The sequence below is a fragment of the Sus scrofa genome, chromosome 2, assembly GCF_000003025.6.
Source record: "Sus scrofa isolate TJ Tabasco breed Duroc chromosome 2, Sscrofa11.1, whole genome shotgun sequence".
In the NCBI taxonomy this organism is placed as follows: domain Eukaryota; kingdom Metazoa; phylum Chordata; class Mammalia; order Artiodactyla; family Suidae; genus Sus; species Sus scrofa.
Genome location: NC_010444.4, coordinates 78730611 through 78743343, shown reverse-complemented (window position 1 = coordinate 78743343; position 12733 = coordinate 78730611). Strand labels below are relative to the sequence as shown.

The 12733-nt window shown below is 45.8% G+C and overlaps 1 protein-coding gene across 2 annotated transcripts in view; it reads right to left on the bottom strand.

Annotated features, from left to right (window-relative positions):
* The window catches only part of MRNIP (MRN complex interacting protein), a 22542-nt gene extending 9809 nt beyond the window's left edge, over positions 1 to 12733 (bottom strand). Inside the window, exons 1-3 of one of the 2 annotated variants that reach the window (XM_013987518.2) lie at positions 12521 to 12733; positions 8712 to 8771; positions 991 to 1079 (exon numbers count right to left, since the gene is read on the bottom strand). In XM_013987518.2, the coding sequence (XP_013842972.1) occupies positions 991 to 1079; positions 8712 to 8771; positions 12521 to 12586 (215 nt within the window). In that variant the 5' untranslated portion in view covers positions 12587 to 12733. The remainder of the gene's footprint in view (positions 1 to 990; positions 1080 to 8711; positions 8772 to 12520) is intronic. The other variant, XM_003123640.4, reaches the window with a different exon arrangement.

Below are 12733 nucleotides of genomic sequence, written 5' to 3'. Positions count from 1 at the left end.
TCCCTTTGTCGTCCATATTCTGCAATTTCATTATGTTTTTGTGTCTAAGGGCAGTTTTTTTTTTTTTTTTTTTTTTTTTTTGGTTGTGTCCCTGGCATGTGTAGGTTCCCAGGTCAGGTATTGAACCCAAGCCAGAGCAGTAACTGTAGCCACAGGAGTGACAATGCTGGCTCAGCTTAACCTGCTGAGCTACCAGGGAACTCTGAGATATTAAGTTTTTTTTCTCTTTTTTGGGCCACATCAGACGCATATGGAAGTTCCTGGGTTAGGGGTCAAATCAAATTGGAGCTGCAGCAGCCAGCCTATACCACACCCATGGCAATGCAGGATCAGAGCTGCATCTGTGACCCACACTGCAGCTTGCGGCAATGTTGGATCTTTAACCCACTGAGTGAGGCCAGGGATTGAACCTACATCCTCATAGACACGATGCTGGGTTCTTAACCCATGAGCCACAACGGGAAATCTGACAGCTTGGTTTTTATTTGCTTATAAAATTCTGGAGTGATATTTTCCCTCTTCAGCCAGTGCCAAAGTCAACCCAACCTGGCTCCCTGCTGTGGCGGGGGTGCATTTCTACTTCATTTGCACACGGAGGGTGTAGTCCTTTGGGGACCTGGCTTTATGTGGCAGTCTCCAACTGACCTCCCCATACTGAACAGGCCTTAGGCTTTGGCTTTGTCTCCTGCCTCCCGTCTAAATGGAAGCTGTAGGGCACCAGGCTTCAATTCCACAGCAGCCTGGCTTCTCACTCTCTGGATTTTGGCTTTTGCTTCATTTATGACTTCATGACTTTCTTGTCATCTCATCAGTACATTTAAAATATTGTGGCTGGCATTTTTAATTATTTTCAGTGGGAAAGATTATTCAAGATCTGATTGCCATATTGTAAGACATGGAAATCTAAGGAATTTCTCCATCACAGACTTCTACCACCCACTCAAGATGAAAACAGGGCAAGGTAACAGTGCCTCTCTCAAAATACTGTACCTGAGTGACAGCTCTGAAATCTGCCCCTGCAGCAGATTTAATTTTTGGACGTGGCGTCTACAGTCAGCACCAGAGCCCTCACCGTAAGCCTGAGAAATAAACAAACAAAAATATTAAGTTTAAAAAGTGTTGCCAGGAGGTCCTGTCATGGCTTGGTGGTTAACGAACCCGACTAGCATCTGTGAGGATGTAGGTTCGATCCCTGTCCTCGCTCAGTGGGTTGGGAATCCAGCCTTGCTGTGAGCTGTGGTGTGGGTTGCAGACGTGGCTCGGATACTGCATTGCTGTGGCTGTGGCATAGGCTGGTGTCTACAGCTCTGATTGCACCCCTAGCCTGGGAACTTCCATATGTCATGGATGGGGCCCTAAAAAAAAAGTGTTGACAGAATGCTGAGAAGCAGATGCATTAGAAACACAATGCAGGAAGGGTAAAACTGTACTTTGCAAGGCCCAAAGCACCCCGCAGGAACCCTAACGAATAACTGAACTTCTGCAGTGATTTATAAACAGTCTCAGGGACCCATAGTTTCAGCCTATTTGGCTGCCCCCTGTCATACTGAACTCTACACATCAATGCCAGACTCAACCCCAAAGCCCCCACACACTGGTTAATGAACATAAGACATTCAGAAGGGAAGTAACGCAAATTGCTAATAAACATAGGAAATGATACTCCTCACTCATCATCAAAATAATACAAAATAGATATTTTTTTCACTTAGCAGTCACTCCTTTGTTCAATAAATATTTGTTAAGCACCTATTAATATGCCAGGCCCTGAACTAGGTAAGGACAAGACAACATAGAAGTGGACAAACCTCACTGTCATTAAGGCGCTCCCACTGTGCTGAGAGCAGACAGACAACAAGCACAGACGTCACCTCTACGGCCAGCGGAGCGGGGGAAGTGCTAGTGAGACAAGTCAGGCAATGAATGGGGGTGGGGCAAAATGGGGGCAAGGAGGGGTGCTCAAGGGGTCAAGCAGTGGTCAAGGAGGACGACAAGTGGAAGCAAGCCATGTAGATACCTGGGGGATGAACATTCAGCAAAAGCAATGAAAGGAGTTCCCATTGTGGCTCAGTGGTTAACGAATCCAACTAGGAACCATGAGGTTGCCAGTTCAATCCCTGGCCTTGCTCAGTGGGTTAAGGATCCGGTGTTGCTGTGAGCTGTGTTGTAGGTTGCAAATGTGGCTCGGATCCCATGTTGCTGTGGCTGTGATGCAGGCCAGCAGCTACAGCTCTGATTTGAACCCTAGCCTGGGAACCTTCATATACCGTGGGAGCAGCCCTAGAAAAAGGCAAAAAGACAAAAAAAAAAAAAAAAAAAAAAAAAAAAGGAGCAGCAATGAAACAGAAAGGAGTGCAAAGACCTGGAGCCTGGCATTTTAGAGGAACAGGGAGGAGGCCAAATGGCTAGAGCTGAGTGGTCTCAGGGGAAGATGGTAGGAGATAAAGTTTGAGAGTATAGGCCCTAGTCTAAGAAGAGTCAGTCTTTTTCTTTTTTTAAAAAACATTTTTGTGTGTCTTTTTAGGGCCCTACCCGTGACATATGGTGGTGCCCGGGCTAGGGGTCCAATCGAGCTACAGCTGCTGGCACACACCACAGCCACAGCAAAGCCAAATCTGAGCCACATCTGTGACCAACACCACAGCTCACAGCTGGACTCTTAACCCACTGAGTGAGGCCAGGGATCGAACCTATGTCCTCATGGATGCTAGTCAGATTCATTTCTGCTGAGCCACAACGGGAACTCCAGCAGAGTCAGTCTCCAGCAGAGACCTGCTCTGCTGTCTTCATCTTGAAATTCTTAATAATTTCATCTTTCAACTTGTACACATGAAGTCTGATGTGATAATGAAGCATGTCTGGGTCGTGAACAATAAACGTGTCCACACTTCCTTGCTACTCCATCTGCATACAGTAGGCTTGATGCCCAAGGAGCACAGAATTCCAGTGAACTCATAAGATGTGGGAGTTCAGGGAGACTCCCAGTTGAGACGGTGTGTGTCACCTATGCCTAAATACTTGGGAGGCACCCACAGCCTGAGGGGTACTTTCTGTGGGAAGCAAAACTTGCTTCTGCTGCAAAAAAGGCAAGGGGTCAAAAAAACATCAACAATCAAGGAAACCTGTCATATCCTTTCTTATTCCTGTTACCACCCTGCAATAGCTAATTGCTTATGCTGAAGATAATAAAAGATAAAATGGGGAGTTCCCATCATGGCACAGTAGAAACGAATCTGACTAGTATCCATGAGGATGCAGGTTCGATCCCTGGCCTCGCTGAGTGGGTTAAGGATCCTGCATTGCTGTGGCTTGGTGTAGGCCGGCAGCTGTTGCTCCAGTTCAACCCCTAGCCTGGGAACTTCCATATGCCATGAGTGTGGCCCTAAAAAAAAAAAAAAAAAAGAAAGAAAGAAAAGAAAAGAAAAAGAAAAAGAAAAGAAAAAAGGGAAAGATAGGGCAATCCATAGTTCCTTTTTCTCTTAGTCCTTCCTTATTCATTGGTGAGTTGAAGGCTGAAAGTGTGGGTACAATGTACGTATGTCAAGTAGTGAAGTAAAAACACTTAATTCTGTGCAACATTTCCATTGTTCTGGTAAGCATAAAATACGCAGGCATGAAGGAGCTGCAAAATCCAAACTGTGGAGAGTTCACGCTGTGCTGCAGCAGGTTAAGGATCCAGCGCTGTCTCTGAGTTGGCGTGGGTTCGATCCCTGGCCCAGAGCAGTGGGTTAAGGATCCACCATTGCTGCAGCTGTGGTAAAGGCTGCAGCTTTGGCTTGGATTCGATCCCTGGCCTGGAAACTTCCATGCGCCATGGGTGCAGCCAAAAAAGAAAAAAAACAAAAACAAAAACAAAACCCCTTCAATTTTGATGATTCAGCAAATATTCTTTATATACCAAATGCTCTTGTATATTGTCTGCATATGTACTAAATGCTTTTGCATTTAAAACCAGTGTTGCATGATTTAAAATATAAGTTTTTCAGTGTTCCCACTGTGGTGGAGTGGGTTAAGAATCCGACTACAGTGCTTTGGGTCGCTGCAGAGGTGTGGATTTGATCCCTAGCCCCGTGCAGTGGGTTAAAGGATCTGGCGTTGTTGCAGCTGTGGCTCGGATTCAATCCCTGGCCCCGGAAACTTCCATATGCCACGGTTCCTTTGGCTGTCTCATCTCAGACCACTAAAGGAATAAGTGCAGTTAGAGAAGAGGGCAAAAAAAATGGAGTTCCAGAGTATTCTCAGTGCTCATAAGATGAGGAGGTGGAAAAAAACCAAACAAACTAGTAGAGAGGACTGAGACACAGCCAGGAAGACAGGAGGAAAACTAGGAGCAGGACGACTGCATGTCCAAGTGAAGATGATGCTTCAAGGAGGAGGAAGTGACAAGCTCTGACAAATGCCACCAATAAGTCAGGTCACTTGAGGACTGAGAACCAGCCATTATTTTTAGCCACGTAGAGACCAATGCTGACTTTGACACAAGAAATTTTAGTGGACTGGTGGGGAGTGAAATCCTGTTTGGGGCAAGAGAAAGTGAGAATGGGAGGTAAGGAACTGCAGAGGGGACGGCAAAGTTTAAAAAAGACTGATAACCTATGTATGGCATGACCAGCAGGATGTATGCTCTCCTGCACGGCAGGGATGTCGCCTGAATGCTAAAATGCATTCTCCTCTCCTCTGGGTACAGACTAGACTATGTTTTCTAGGCTTCCTTGTAGTCAGGTGTGGCCATGAGACATCTATTTCCAGCCGAACGTAAGCCACTTCCAGATCTCTTTTGGGTAGCTCCTCTGTGATCTTGCCCTTTTCAGGGGCCAGAGGCAGCAGGAGCCAAGCCCCAGGGAATAACAGAACCTCGGGACAACAGGCACTGGGTCCCCGGATGACCATACCCAGGACAGCTGCCCTGCTGATCTCAATCTCCCAGGACTGTTACAACAGCAAGGAAAACAACTTCTATTGTGTTAAGCCGCCACAATTTTGGTGCTCTTTGTTACTGTGGCTTCATCAATCATTAGCCATAGCCCATTGCACAAGCACATGCTGAGAGGAGGGCAAATCTTCCCCAAGAATTCAGAAATACATGCTGACATCTAAACCAAGCAGCAGGCACCAGCTCTTGAGCTGGGTCCCTGTTCTCGGAGACCAATCTCAGGGTGGGCTTCCGCAGCGTACTGACTGACAGATGATCCAACTCTCCACACTCCCACCCATCCCAACTAACTGGACCAGAGGTGGACCTCTGAGTCGACTAAGCCAGTCAGACTGCTTCTCCCAGGAGTTTATAACTGGGGCTGAGTTAAGACTGAGAACCTTATTTCTTTTTCTTTTTTTTGTTTTTGTTTTTGTCTTTTTGTTGTTGTTGTTGTTGCTATTTCTTGGGCCGCTCCCACGGCATATGGAGGTTCCCAGGCTAGGGGTTGAATCGGAGCTGTAGCCACCGGCCTACGCCAGAGCCACAGCAACGCGGGATCCGATCCGCGTCTGCAACCTACACCACAGCTCACGGCAACGCCGGATCGTTAACCCACTGAGCAAGGGCAGGGACCGAACCCTCAACCTCATGGTTCCTAGTCGGATTCGTTAACCACTGCGCCACGACAGGAACTCCCTTATTTCTTTTTCTTTTGGTGTTTTATTTCTAGGGCCGCTCCCGTGGCATATGGAGCTTCCCAGGCTGGGGTCCAATCGGAGCTGTAGTCACCGGCCTACGCCAGAGCCACAGCAACTCAGGATCCAGGCCACATCTGCGACCTACACCACAGCTCACAGCAACCCCGGATCCTTAACCCACTGAGCAAGGCCAGGGATCCCCAACCCGCAACCTCATGGTTCCTAGTCAGATTTGTTAACCACTGCACCATGAGGAGAACTCCTGATAACCTCCTTTCAATTGGTTTGAAATGAGCTTCGGTGGTTCATGAGAGAAGTATGTTACTGTGAACTGGGAAGAGAGAAGGAAGGAAGGAGAGGAGGAGGAGGAGGGCCTAGGGAGAAATTAGGTGAAGGGAGGAGAAGGGGAGAACGAGATGATGCCTGTGTTGTTGGCGGCTTTTCAGTTCTTGGGGTTGGTTTTTCAAGGGGTCAAGGACAAAATTCTTGTCTTGGAGTCCCCAAGATACTCCACTCCCTTGCCAGTACATTTTAAAATTTTGCTGAAGCCATTCTGAAGTGTTTTTCCCCCTATTATTTGCAACTGAAAGAAACTTGGTTGAAATAACTCTTCTGATTTAATTTCTAGGAACCTGAACTGAAGAAATAATTGGTCAAGAGAAGAAAGAGCTATTTGTAGGAAGCTTCACTGCAGAGTTGTTCATAACAATGAGAACTAGGAGTTCTCGTCGTGGCTCAGCAGAAATGAATCTGACTAGTAAACATGAGGATGCAGGTTCCATCCCTGGCCTTGCTCAGTGGGTTAAGGATCTGGTGTTGCCATGAGCTGTGGTGTAGGTCACAGACATGGCTCGTATCTGGCGTTGCTGTGGCTCTGGCGTAGACCGTAGACCGGCGGCTTCAGCTCTGATTAGACCCCTAGCCTGGGAACTCCATATGCCACAGGTGCGGCCCTAGAAAAAGAAAAGAAAACAAAACAAAGAGAACTAAGATTAACCCAAATGCCCACCAATGTGGGATTGGTCATTTATTCATTTAACAGATGTTAACTGAGTAAGCATCTACTACATTACAGGCACTGTGCAAGGTGCCAAGAGAATATTAGTAAAACATAAAAAAAGAGCATATGTGTCCATCAACAGATGAATGGATAAAGAAGATGACATATATATATTAAAATGGAATATAATTTAGCTATAAAAAGAATGAAATAATGCCATTTGCAGCAACATGGATGGATCTAGAGAGTAACATATTGAGTGAAGTTAGAGACAAATATTATATGATACTTTTATGTGGAATCTAAAAAATAACACAAATGAACTTATTTACAAAACAGACTCACAGACATGGAAAACAAACTTATGGTTACCAAAGAGCAAAGAGTAGGGGAGGGTAAATTAGGAGTATGGGATTAACAGATATACATCACTATATATAAAATAGAGAAACAAGGATTTCCTGTATAGCGCAGGAAACTATATTCAATTTCTTGTAATAACCTATAATGGAAAAGAATTGGAACAAATGTGTCACTGAATCACTTTGCTATACCCCGGAAGCTAACATAATATTGTAAATCAACTACACTTCAATTTTTAAAAAATTGTATTTAAGTAAAACAGGCAAAGCTGCCACTCTTCATGGAACTTTCTTTCTTCCTTTTTTTTTTTTTGCTTTGTAGGGCCACACCCATGGCATATGGAGGTTCCCAGGCTAGGGGTTGAATCAGAGCTGCAGCCGCTGGCCTATGTCCCGGCCACAGCAATGCGGGATCTGAGTGGCGTCTACCATCTACACTACAGCTCACGGCAACACTGGATCCTTAACCCACTGAGCAAGGCCAGGCATTGAACCTGCATCCTCATGTTTACTAGTCAGATTCATTTCTGCTGAGCCATAACGGGAACTCCTTTTTCTTTTTTTCTTTCTTTTTTTTTTTTTGTCTTTTGTCTTTTTGTTGTTGTTGTTGTTGCTATTTCTTGGGCCGCTCCCACAGCATATGGAGGTTCCCAGGCTAGGGGTTGAATCGGAGCTGTAGCCACTGGCCTACGCCAGAGCCACAGCAACGCGGGATCCGAGCCGCGTCTGCAACCTACACCACAGCTCACGGCAACACCGGATCGTTAACCCACTGAGCAAGGGCAGGGACCGAACCCGCAACCTCAAGGTTCCTAGTTGGATTCATTAACCACTGCGCCACGATGGGAACTCCTCCTTTTTCTTTTGTTCTTTTTTTTCTCATGCACCTTACACTCTGAGATGGATGATACTCACATAAACACACTGGAGTACATTTCTGATCAGGATAATGAGATGAGCTACAGGAAGTTCTAACAGTGAGCACAAAGGCCCTAAGAGGGGTGCAGATCTGGATTGTTTCAAAGTCAGAAGGAGAAGCCCCTATGGCTGAAGGAGGAGAATGATGACATGAGGTGGGAGAGGCGGCATCAAGGGCTGCAGCAGGTGCACAAGGGGCTCAGTGAGGAGTCTGTGGTACTAAAGAGATCCAGGGGGCCCGTGGGGATGGACTTGGAAAGAACTGTGATGCTGGGTGAAAAAGCAGGCTAGTAAGAGCATTTACAACATGCTCTCTTCAGTTCACATGCTCTTTCATCTCTTGACTAACACCCTGCCAGCTTCTCTCATAGCCCTGCATCTACCAAGAGCTGTCTGCCCACCCCTGCTTAGGTCTGAGTCCCGGGTGATCTGCTCACAGACCACTGTACTTTCATCTGGCCGTGCTCCCTCCAGTTTTAAATTACGGATGTGTGTGTGTTTTAGTTTCTCTTTCCCTTCCACAGGAGCAGATCTGTGAAGGCAATAATGACACAGTGTTACTTCCTTTGTTCCCAGGCCTGCCCACAGAGGATCCTCAGTAAATATTTGCTGACGGAACAGAGGACGTTGATTGCCCAGGAACCCCTGGACCCATTTCACTTCCGGAAGGAAGATGATTTTAGAGAGCAGGAGCTCTGTATCTAATGAACTTGAGCCAATAGTGGAAGGCTGTGTTCCAAGAGAAACATGCTTCTGCAGGGCTGGGTCCCACCTGCTTTCTGGGAAGGGTATTAGATGCCGTGTTTCTCAGGACTCACCCGGAAAAACGACTGCTTCTCTCCACAAGCTTTGCATGTCCATTTGAGACTCTTTTTTACCTGCAATGAAATTTGAGAAATGTAGCTAAGATAAATATTTTAAAGAGGTGGATCAGAAATAGTACTTCTGGATCAGAAATAATTTTATTATTATTTTTTTCTTCTTTGCTTTTTAGGGCTGCACCCACATATGGAAGTTCCCAGGCTAAGGGTTGAATCAGAGCTGCAGCTGCCGGCCTACACCACAGCCACAGCAATGCCAGATGTGAGCAGCATTTGCAACCTATACCATAGCTCACAGCAACGCCGGATCCTTAACTCACTGATCGAGGCCAGGAATCAAACCAGCAACCTTATGGTTCCTAGTCAGATTCGTTTCTGCTGCACCATGACAGGAACTCCAGAATCAGAAATAACTTTAAAAAGATCAATGGAAAAGAATAAAAGTCTAGAAACAAACCCATATATGTATGCAAATTTAGTATATTATAACTGTGAAGAAAGAAGAGACTATTTAATAAGTGGTTCTGGGAAACTGGCTATCCATATGAAACAAAATCAAATTAGATCTCTACTACTTGTGGTCCTCAAACATTTCAGTTCTTGATAAATCTGACTAGATGGATCTCTCTTAATATCTATATATTTTTTGTCTTTTTGCCTTTTTCTAGGGCCATACCCGTGGCATATGGAGGTTCCCAAGCTAGGGGTCTAATCAGAGCTATGGCTGCCAGCCTACACCATAGCCACAGCAACTCGGGATCTCAGCCTCGTCTGTGACCTACACCACAGCTCACGGCAACGCCAGATCCTTAGCCCACTGAGCAAGGCCAGGGATCGAACCTGCAACCTCATGGTTCCTAGTCAGATTTGTTAACCACTGAGCCACTACGGGAACTCCTCTCTTAATATATTAAAGTGCCTCACATTCAGCCCCAAAGTTGCAGAATCATCAGTAGCATGCCCATGAAAGTCAAGATCAATCCAAGAACCCCCATTATTATTTACCATTTTTTTCAGATGTACTAGCCAATGAAATTGAAAAAGGGAAAGTAATGAGAGGTATGAAAATGGAAAGAAAAAAACCTGTCCTTATTTATTGATGATTTCTTTCTTTCTGGCTGCCCCCTTTTCTCCCTACACTTGGCATGTAGAAGTTTCCAGGCTAGGAATCAAACATGTGTCACAGCAGCAACCTGAGCCACAGCAGTGACTACACTGGATGCTTAACCCACTGTGCCACAAGGGAACGCCCTGATTTTTTAAAACCCAGGATAATCAAATGAAAAACTGCTAAAACCAGTAAGACGATCTAACTTAGGGTCTGGGTAGAAAATTAATATATCTTCAAAAATAAATATAGTTTATGTAAACAAACACTCCATTTATGGCGTGAAAATTAATATATCTTCAAAAATAAATATAGTTTATATAAACAAACACTCCATTTATGGAGTTCCTATGGTGGCTCAGTGGTTAACGAATCTGAGTAGGAACCATGAGGTTGTGGGTTCGATCCCTGGCCTTGCTCAGTGGGTTAAAGATCCGGCGTTGCCATGAGCTGTGGTGTAGGTTGTAGACGCGGCTCGGATCCTGCGTTGCTGTGGCTCTGGCGTACACCGTCGGCTACAGCTCCAATTCGACCCCTAGCCTGGGAACCTCCATATGCCGCTGGAGTGGCCCAAGAAATGGCAAAAAGACAAAAAATAAATAAATAATCCCAGGAGATTTAAAAAAAAAAGAGTCCATTTATAATGGCAACAAAGAAAAAGTTATTAAGGGGCACCCAAGTTGCTTTAAGACATGGAATGAAATAACATGCTTAACATCACAAAGATGTCTAGGTTGATTCATAAAAATTAATAAGATTAATATGATCCTAAGACAAAAACCATTAGGGCTTTTGGAAAAGTACCCAAAAGGATTCTAAGGAGGACAACAGCATCTATTACAAATTTAAGTGGGCATATCCTAAGATTCTACTTCTCAGCATCTCCTTTCAAATGCCGTAAAAATATCATGTATCTTCTACAAGTACATATGCAAGGAATAAATGCATTAAAAATAATAAAAGGTCAGGAAGGACACACAATAATCAGCTAGCTCTGGGGGTCTAGGAGGAGAGAATATGGTAATAACAGGACTTTTGCAATTGGACAGGGCTGGCTCTGCCATTTATTAGATGAAGAGACCACTTGATTTTATCTGGATTTCAATATTCTCACCTCTGTACAATGAGGATACAGAATTCAGAAGCTGTTGAGGGAGTTCCTGCTGTGGCTCAGCAGGTTAAAAACCCAGCTAGTATCCATGAGGACGTGGGTGAGACCCCTGGCCTTGTTCAGTGGGTTAAAGATCCAGCATTGCCACAAGCTGTGGCGGAAGGTCACAGATTCATCTTGAGTCCAGCTTTGCTGTGGCACAGCCCTGTGTCTGCAGATCTGATGGACCCTAGCCTGCGAACTTCCGTATGCTGCAGGTGTGCCTGTAAAAAGAGAAAAAGAAAAAAGAAAAACAGTGGGAAAAGAATCGAGGTGCGAAGCAGATAAAAAATAATAAATTAAAAAAAGGTGTTGAAATTAAATCAGATGTGTGAAACTGCCTGGTACACAGCCAACTTGTAATTAAACTGTCGACCCCCCCTTTTCCCACTTGGTTTCAAATCACTTCAGAGTTGAAAATCACCATGAGAACACGCACTGTATTATATATGTGTAATAATTTAAAAGTGAAAATGACTCCCATTTATTCTCAACTTCTAGAACTGAAAAATGAAATAAGTAAAAAGTCTCTGAGTTCCCTAAAACGGCCCTTACAAAGTCACAGCAAACTTAATAGGTACATACTCAGAGCTTTACTGACTTTATTTATTTATTTATTTCTTGGTCTTTTTAGGGCTGAACCTGTGGTATATGGAGGTTCCCAGGCTAGGGGTCGAATGGGAGTATCAGCTGCCAGCCTATGCCACTGGCCACAGCAACGCCAGATCCCAACTATGTCTGCGAACTACACCGCAGCGGATTGAAATGTTGGATCCTTACCCCACTGATGGAGGCCTGGGATCGAACCCACGTCCTCATAGATACTAGTTGGGTTACCACTGAGCCACGACGGGGAACCCCCACGCATTACTGACTTTTAAACAAATATTTTGTACGTAGTCTGATGCTATCCTTTTTCAGGGCACAGAGCAGCAGATAACTAGGAGGAGAAGGGGACTACCACAGCCGATACACTGACAAGCGTGACAGCATCAAGCAGGGAGAGACAGAACACGATCCAAGAAAGAACAAGTGACATCCCCTATCTTAGGTTTTCAATCAGGGAAGCAATGCATTTTACAAACTTCGATTATCCCTCACCACATAGATAGAGACGAGGGCAAAGGGAAAGAATGCCAGCAGGGGTAAATACAATAAAATTCCCTTTATTTAAATTAGGAAAGGGCCACTTTGGGTGCTAGGCTCTGCATAAAGGAGGCTAGCTTCTATCTGTAACCAGGTGTGCCCTGCTAAAGCTCATGAGGCCGCCTCCGCAGAAAACTTTACGACTGGTTTCTGCCAATTTTTACAAGCCAGCAAAACCCGAAAAAAAACCCAGAACATTATGGAGAAGGGACATCCCTAAAATCTAGTTCTCAGGACAGACGCTGTCACAGGTCACGACCCCAGGCACAACCCGCAAGCGCCCGAGACAATGCCCATGCCTGGGGACAGGGCGCGGGGAAGACGTCCAGCCCCCCGCGGCCCCACCTCATCCTGCCCGCTGTCCCCGACCTCGGAGGAGCGGGAGGCTGGAGCCCATCCCACCTGGTGCGCCTGGAAAAGCAGGCAGTGGCAGCATCGCAAAACCCGAGCCTGCTGTGGAGGCGCCATGGCGACTGCTGGCCGGCGCGCGCGCTCTGTCCGCCTGTCCGCCCTGGCTCCGCCCACTTCTTGCGCCCGGGCCCCTCCAGCCTCAGGCTCCGCCCCTTTATGCGCTCCCGCCCTGCGTTTCCCGCCCACACTGCTCTGCCCGGTTCT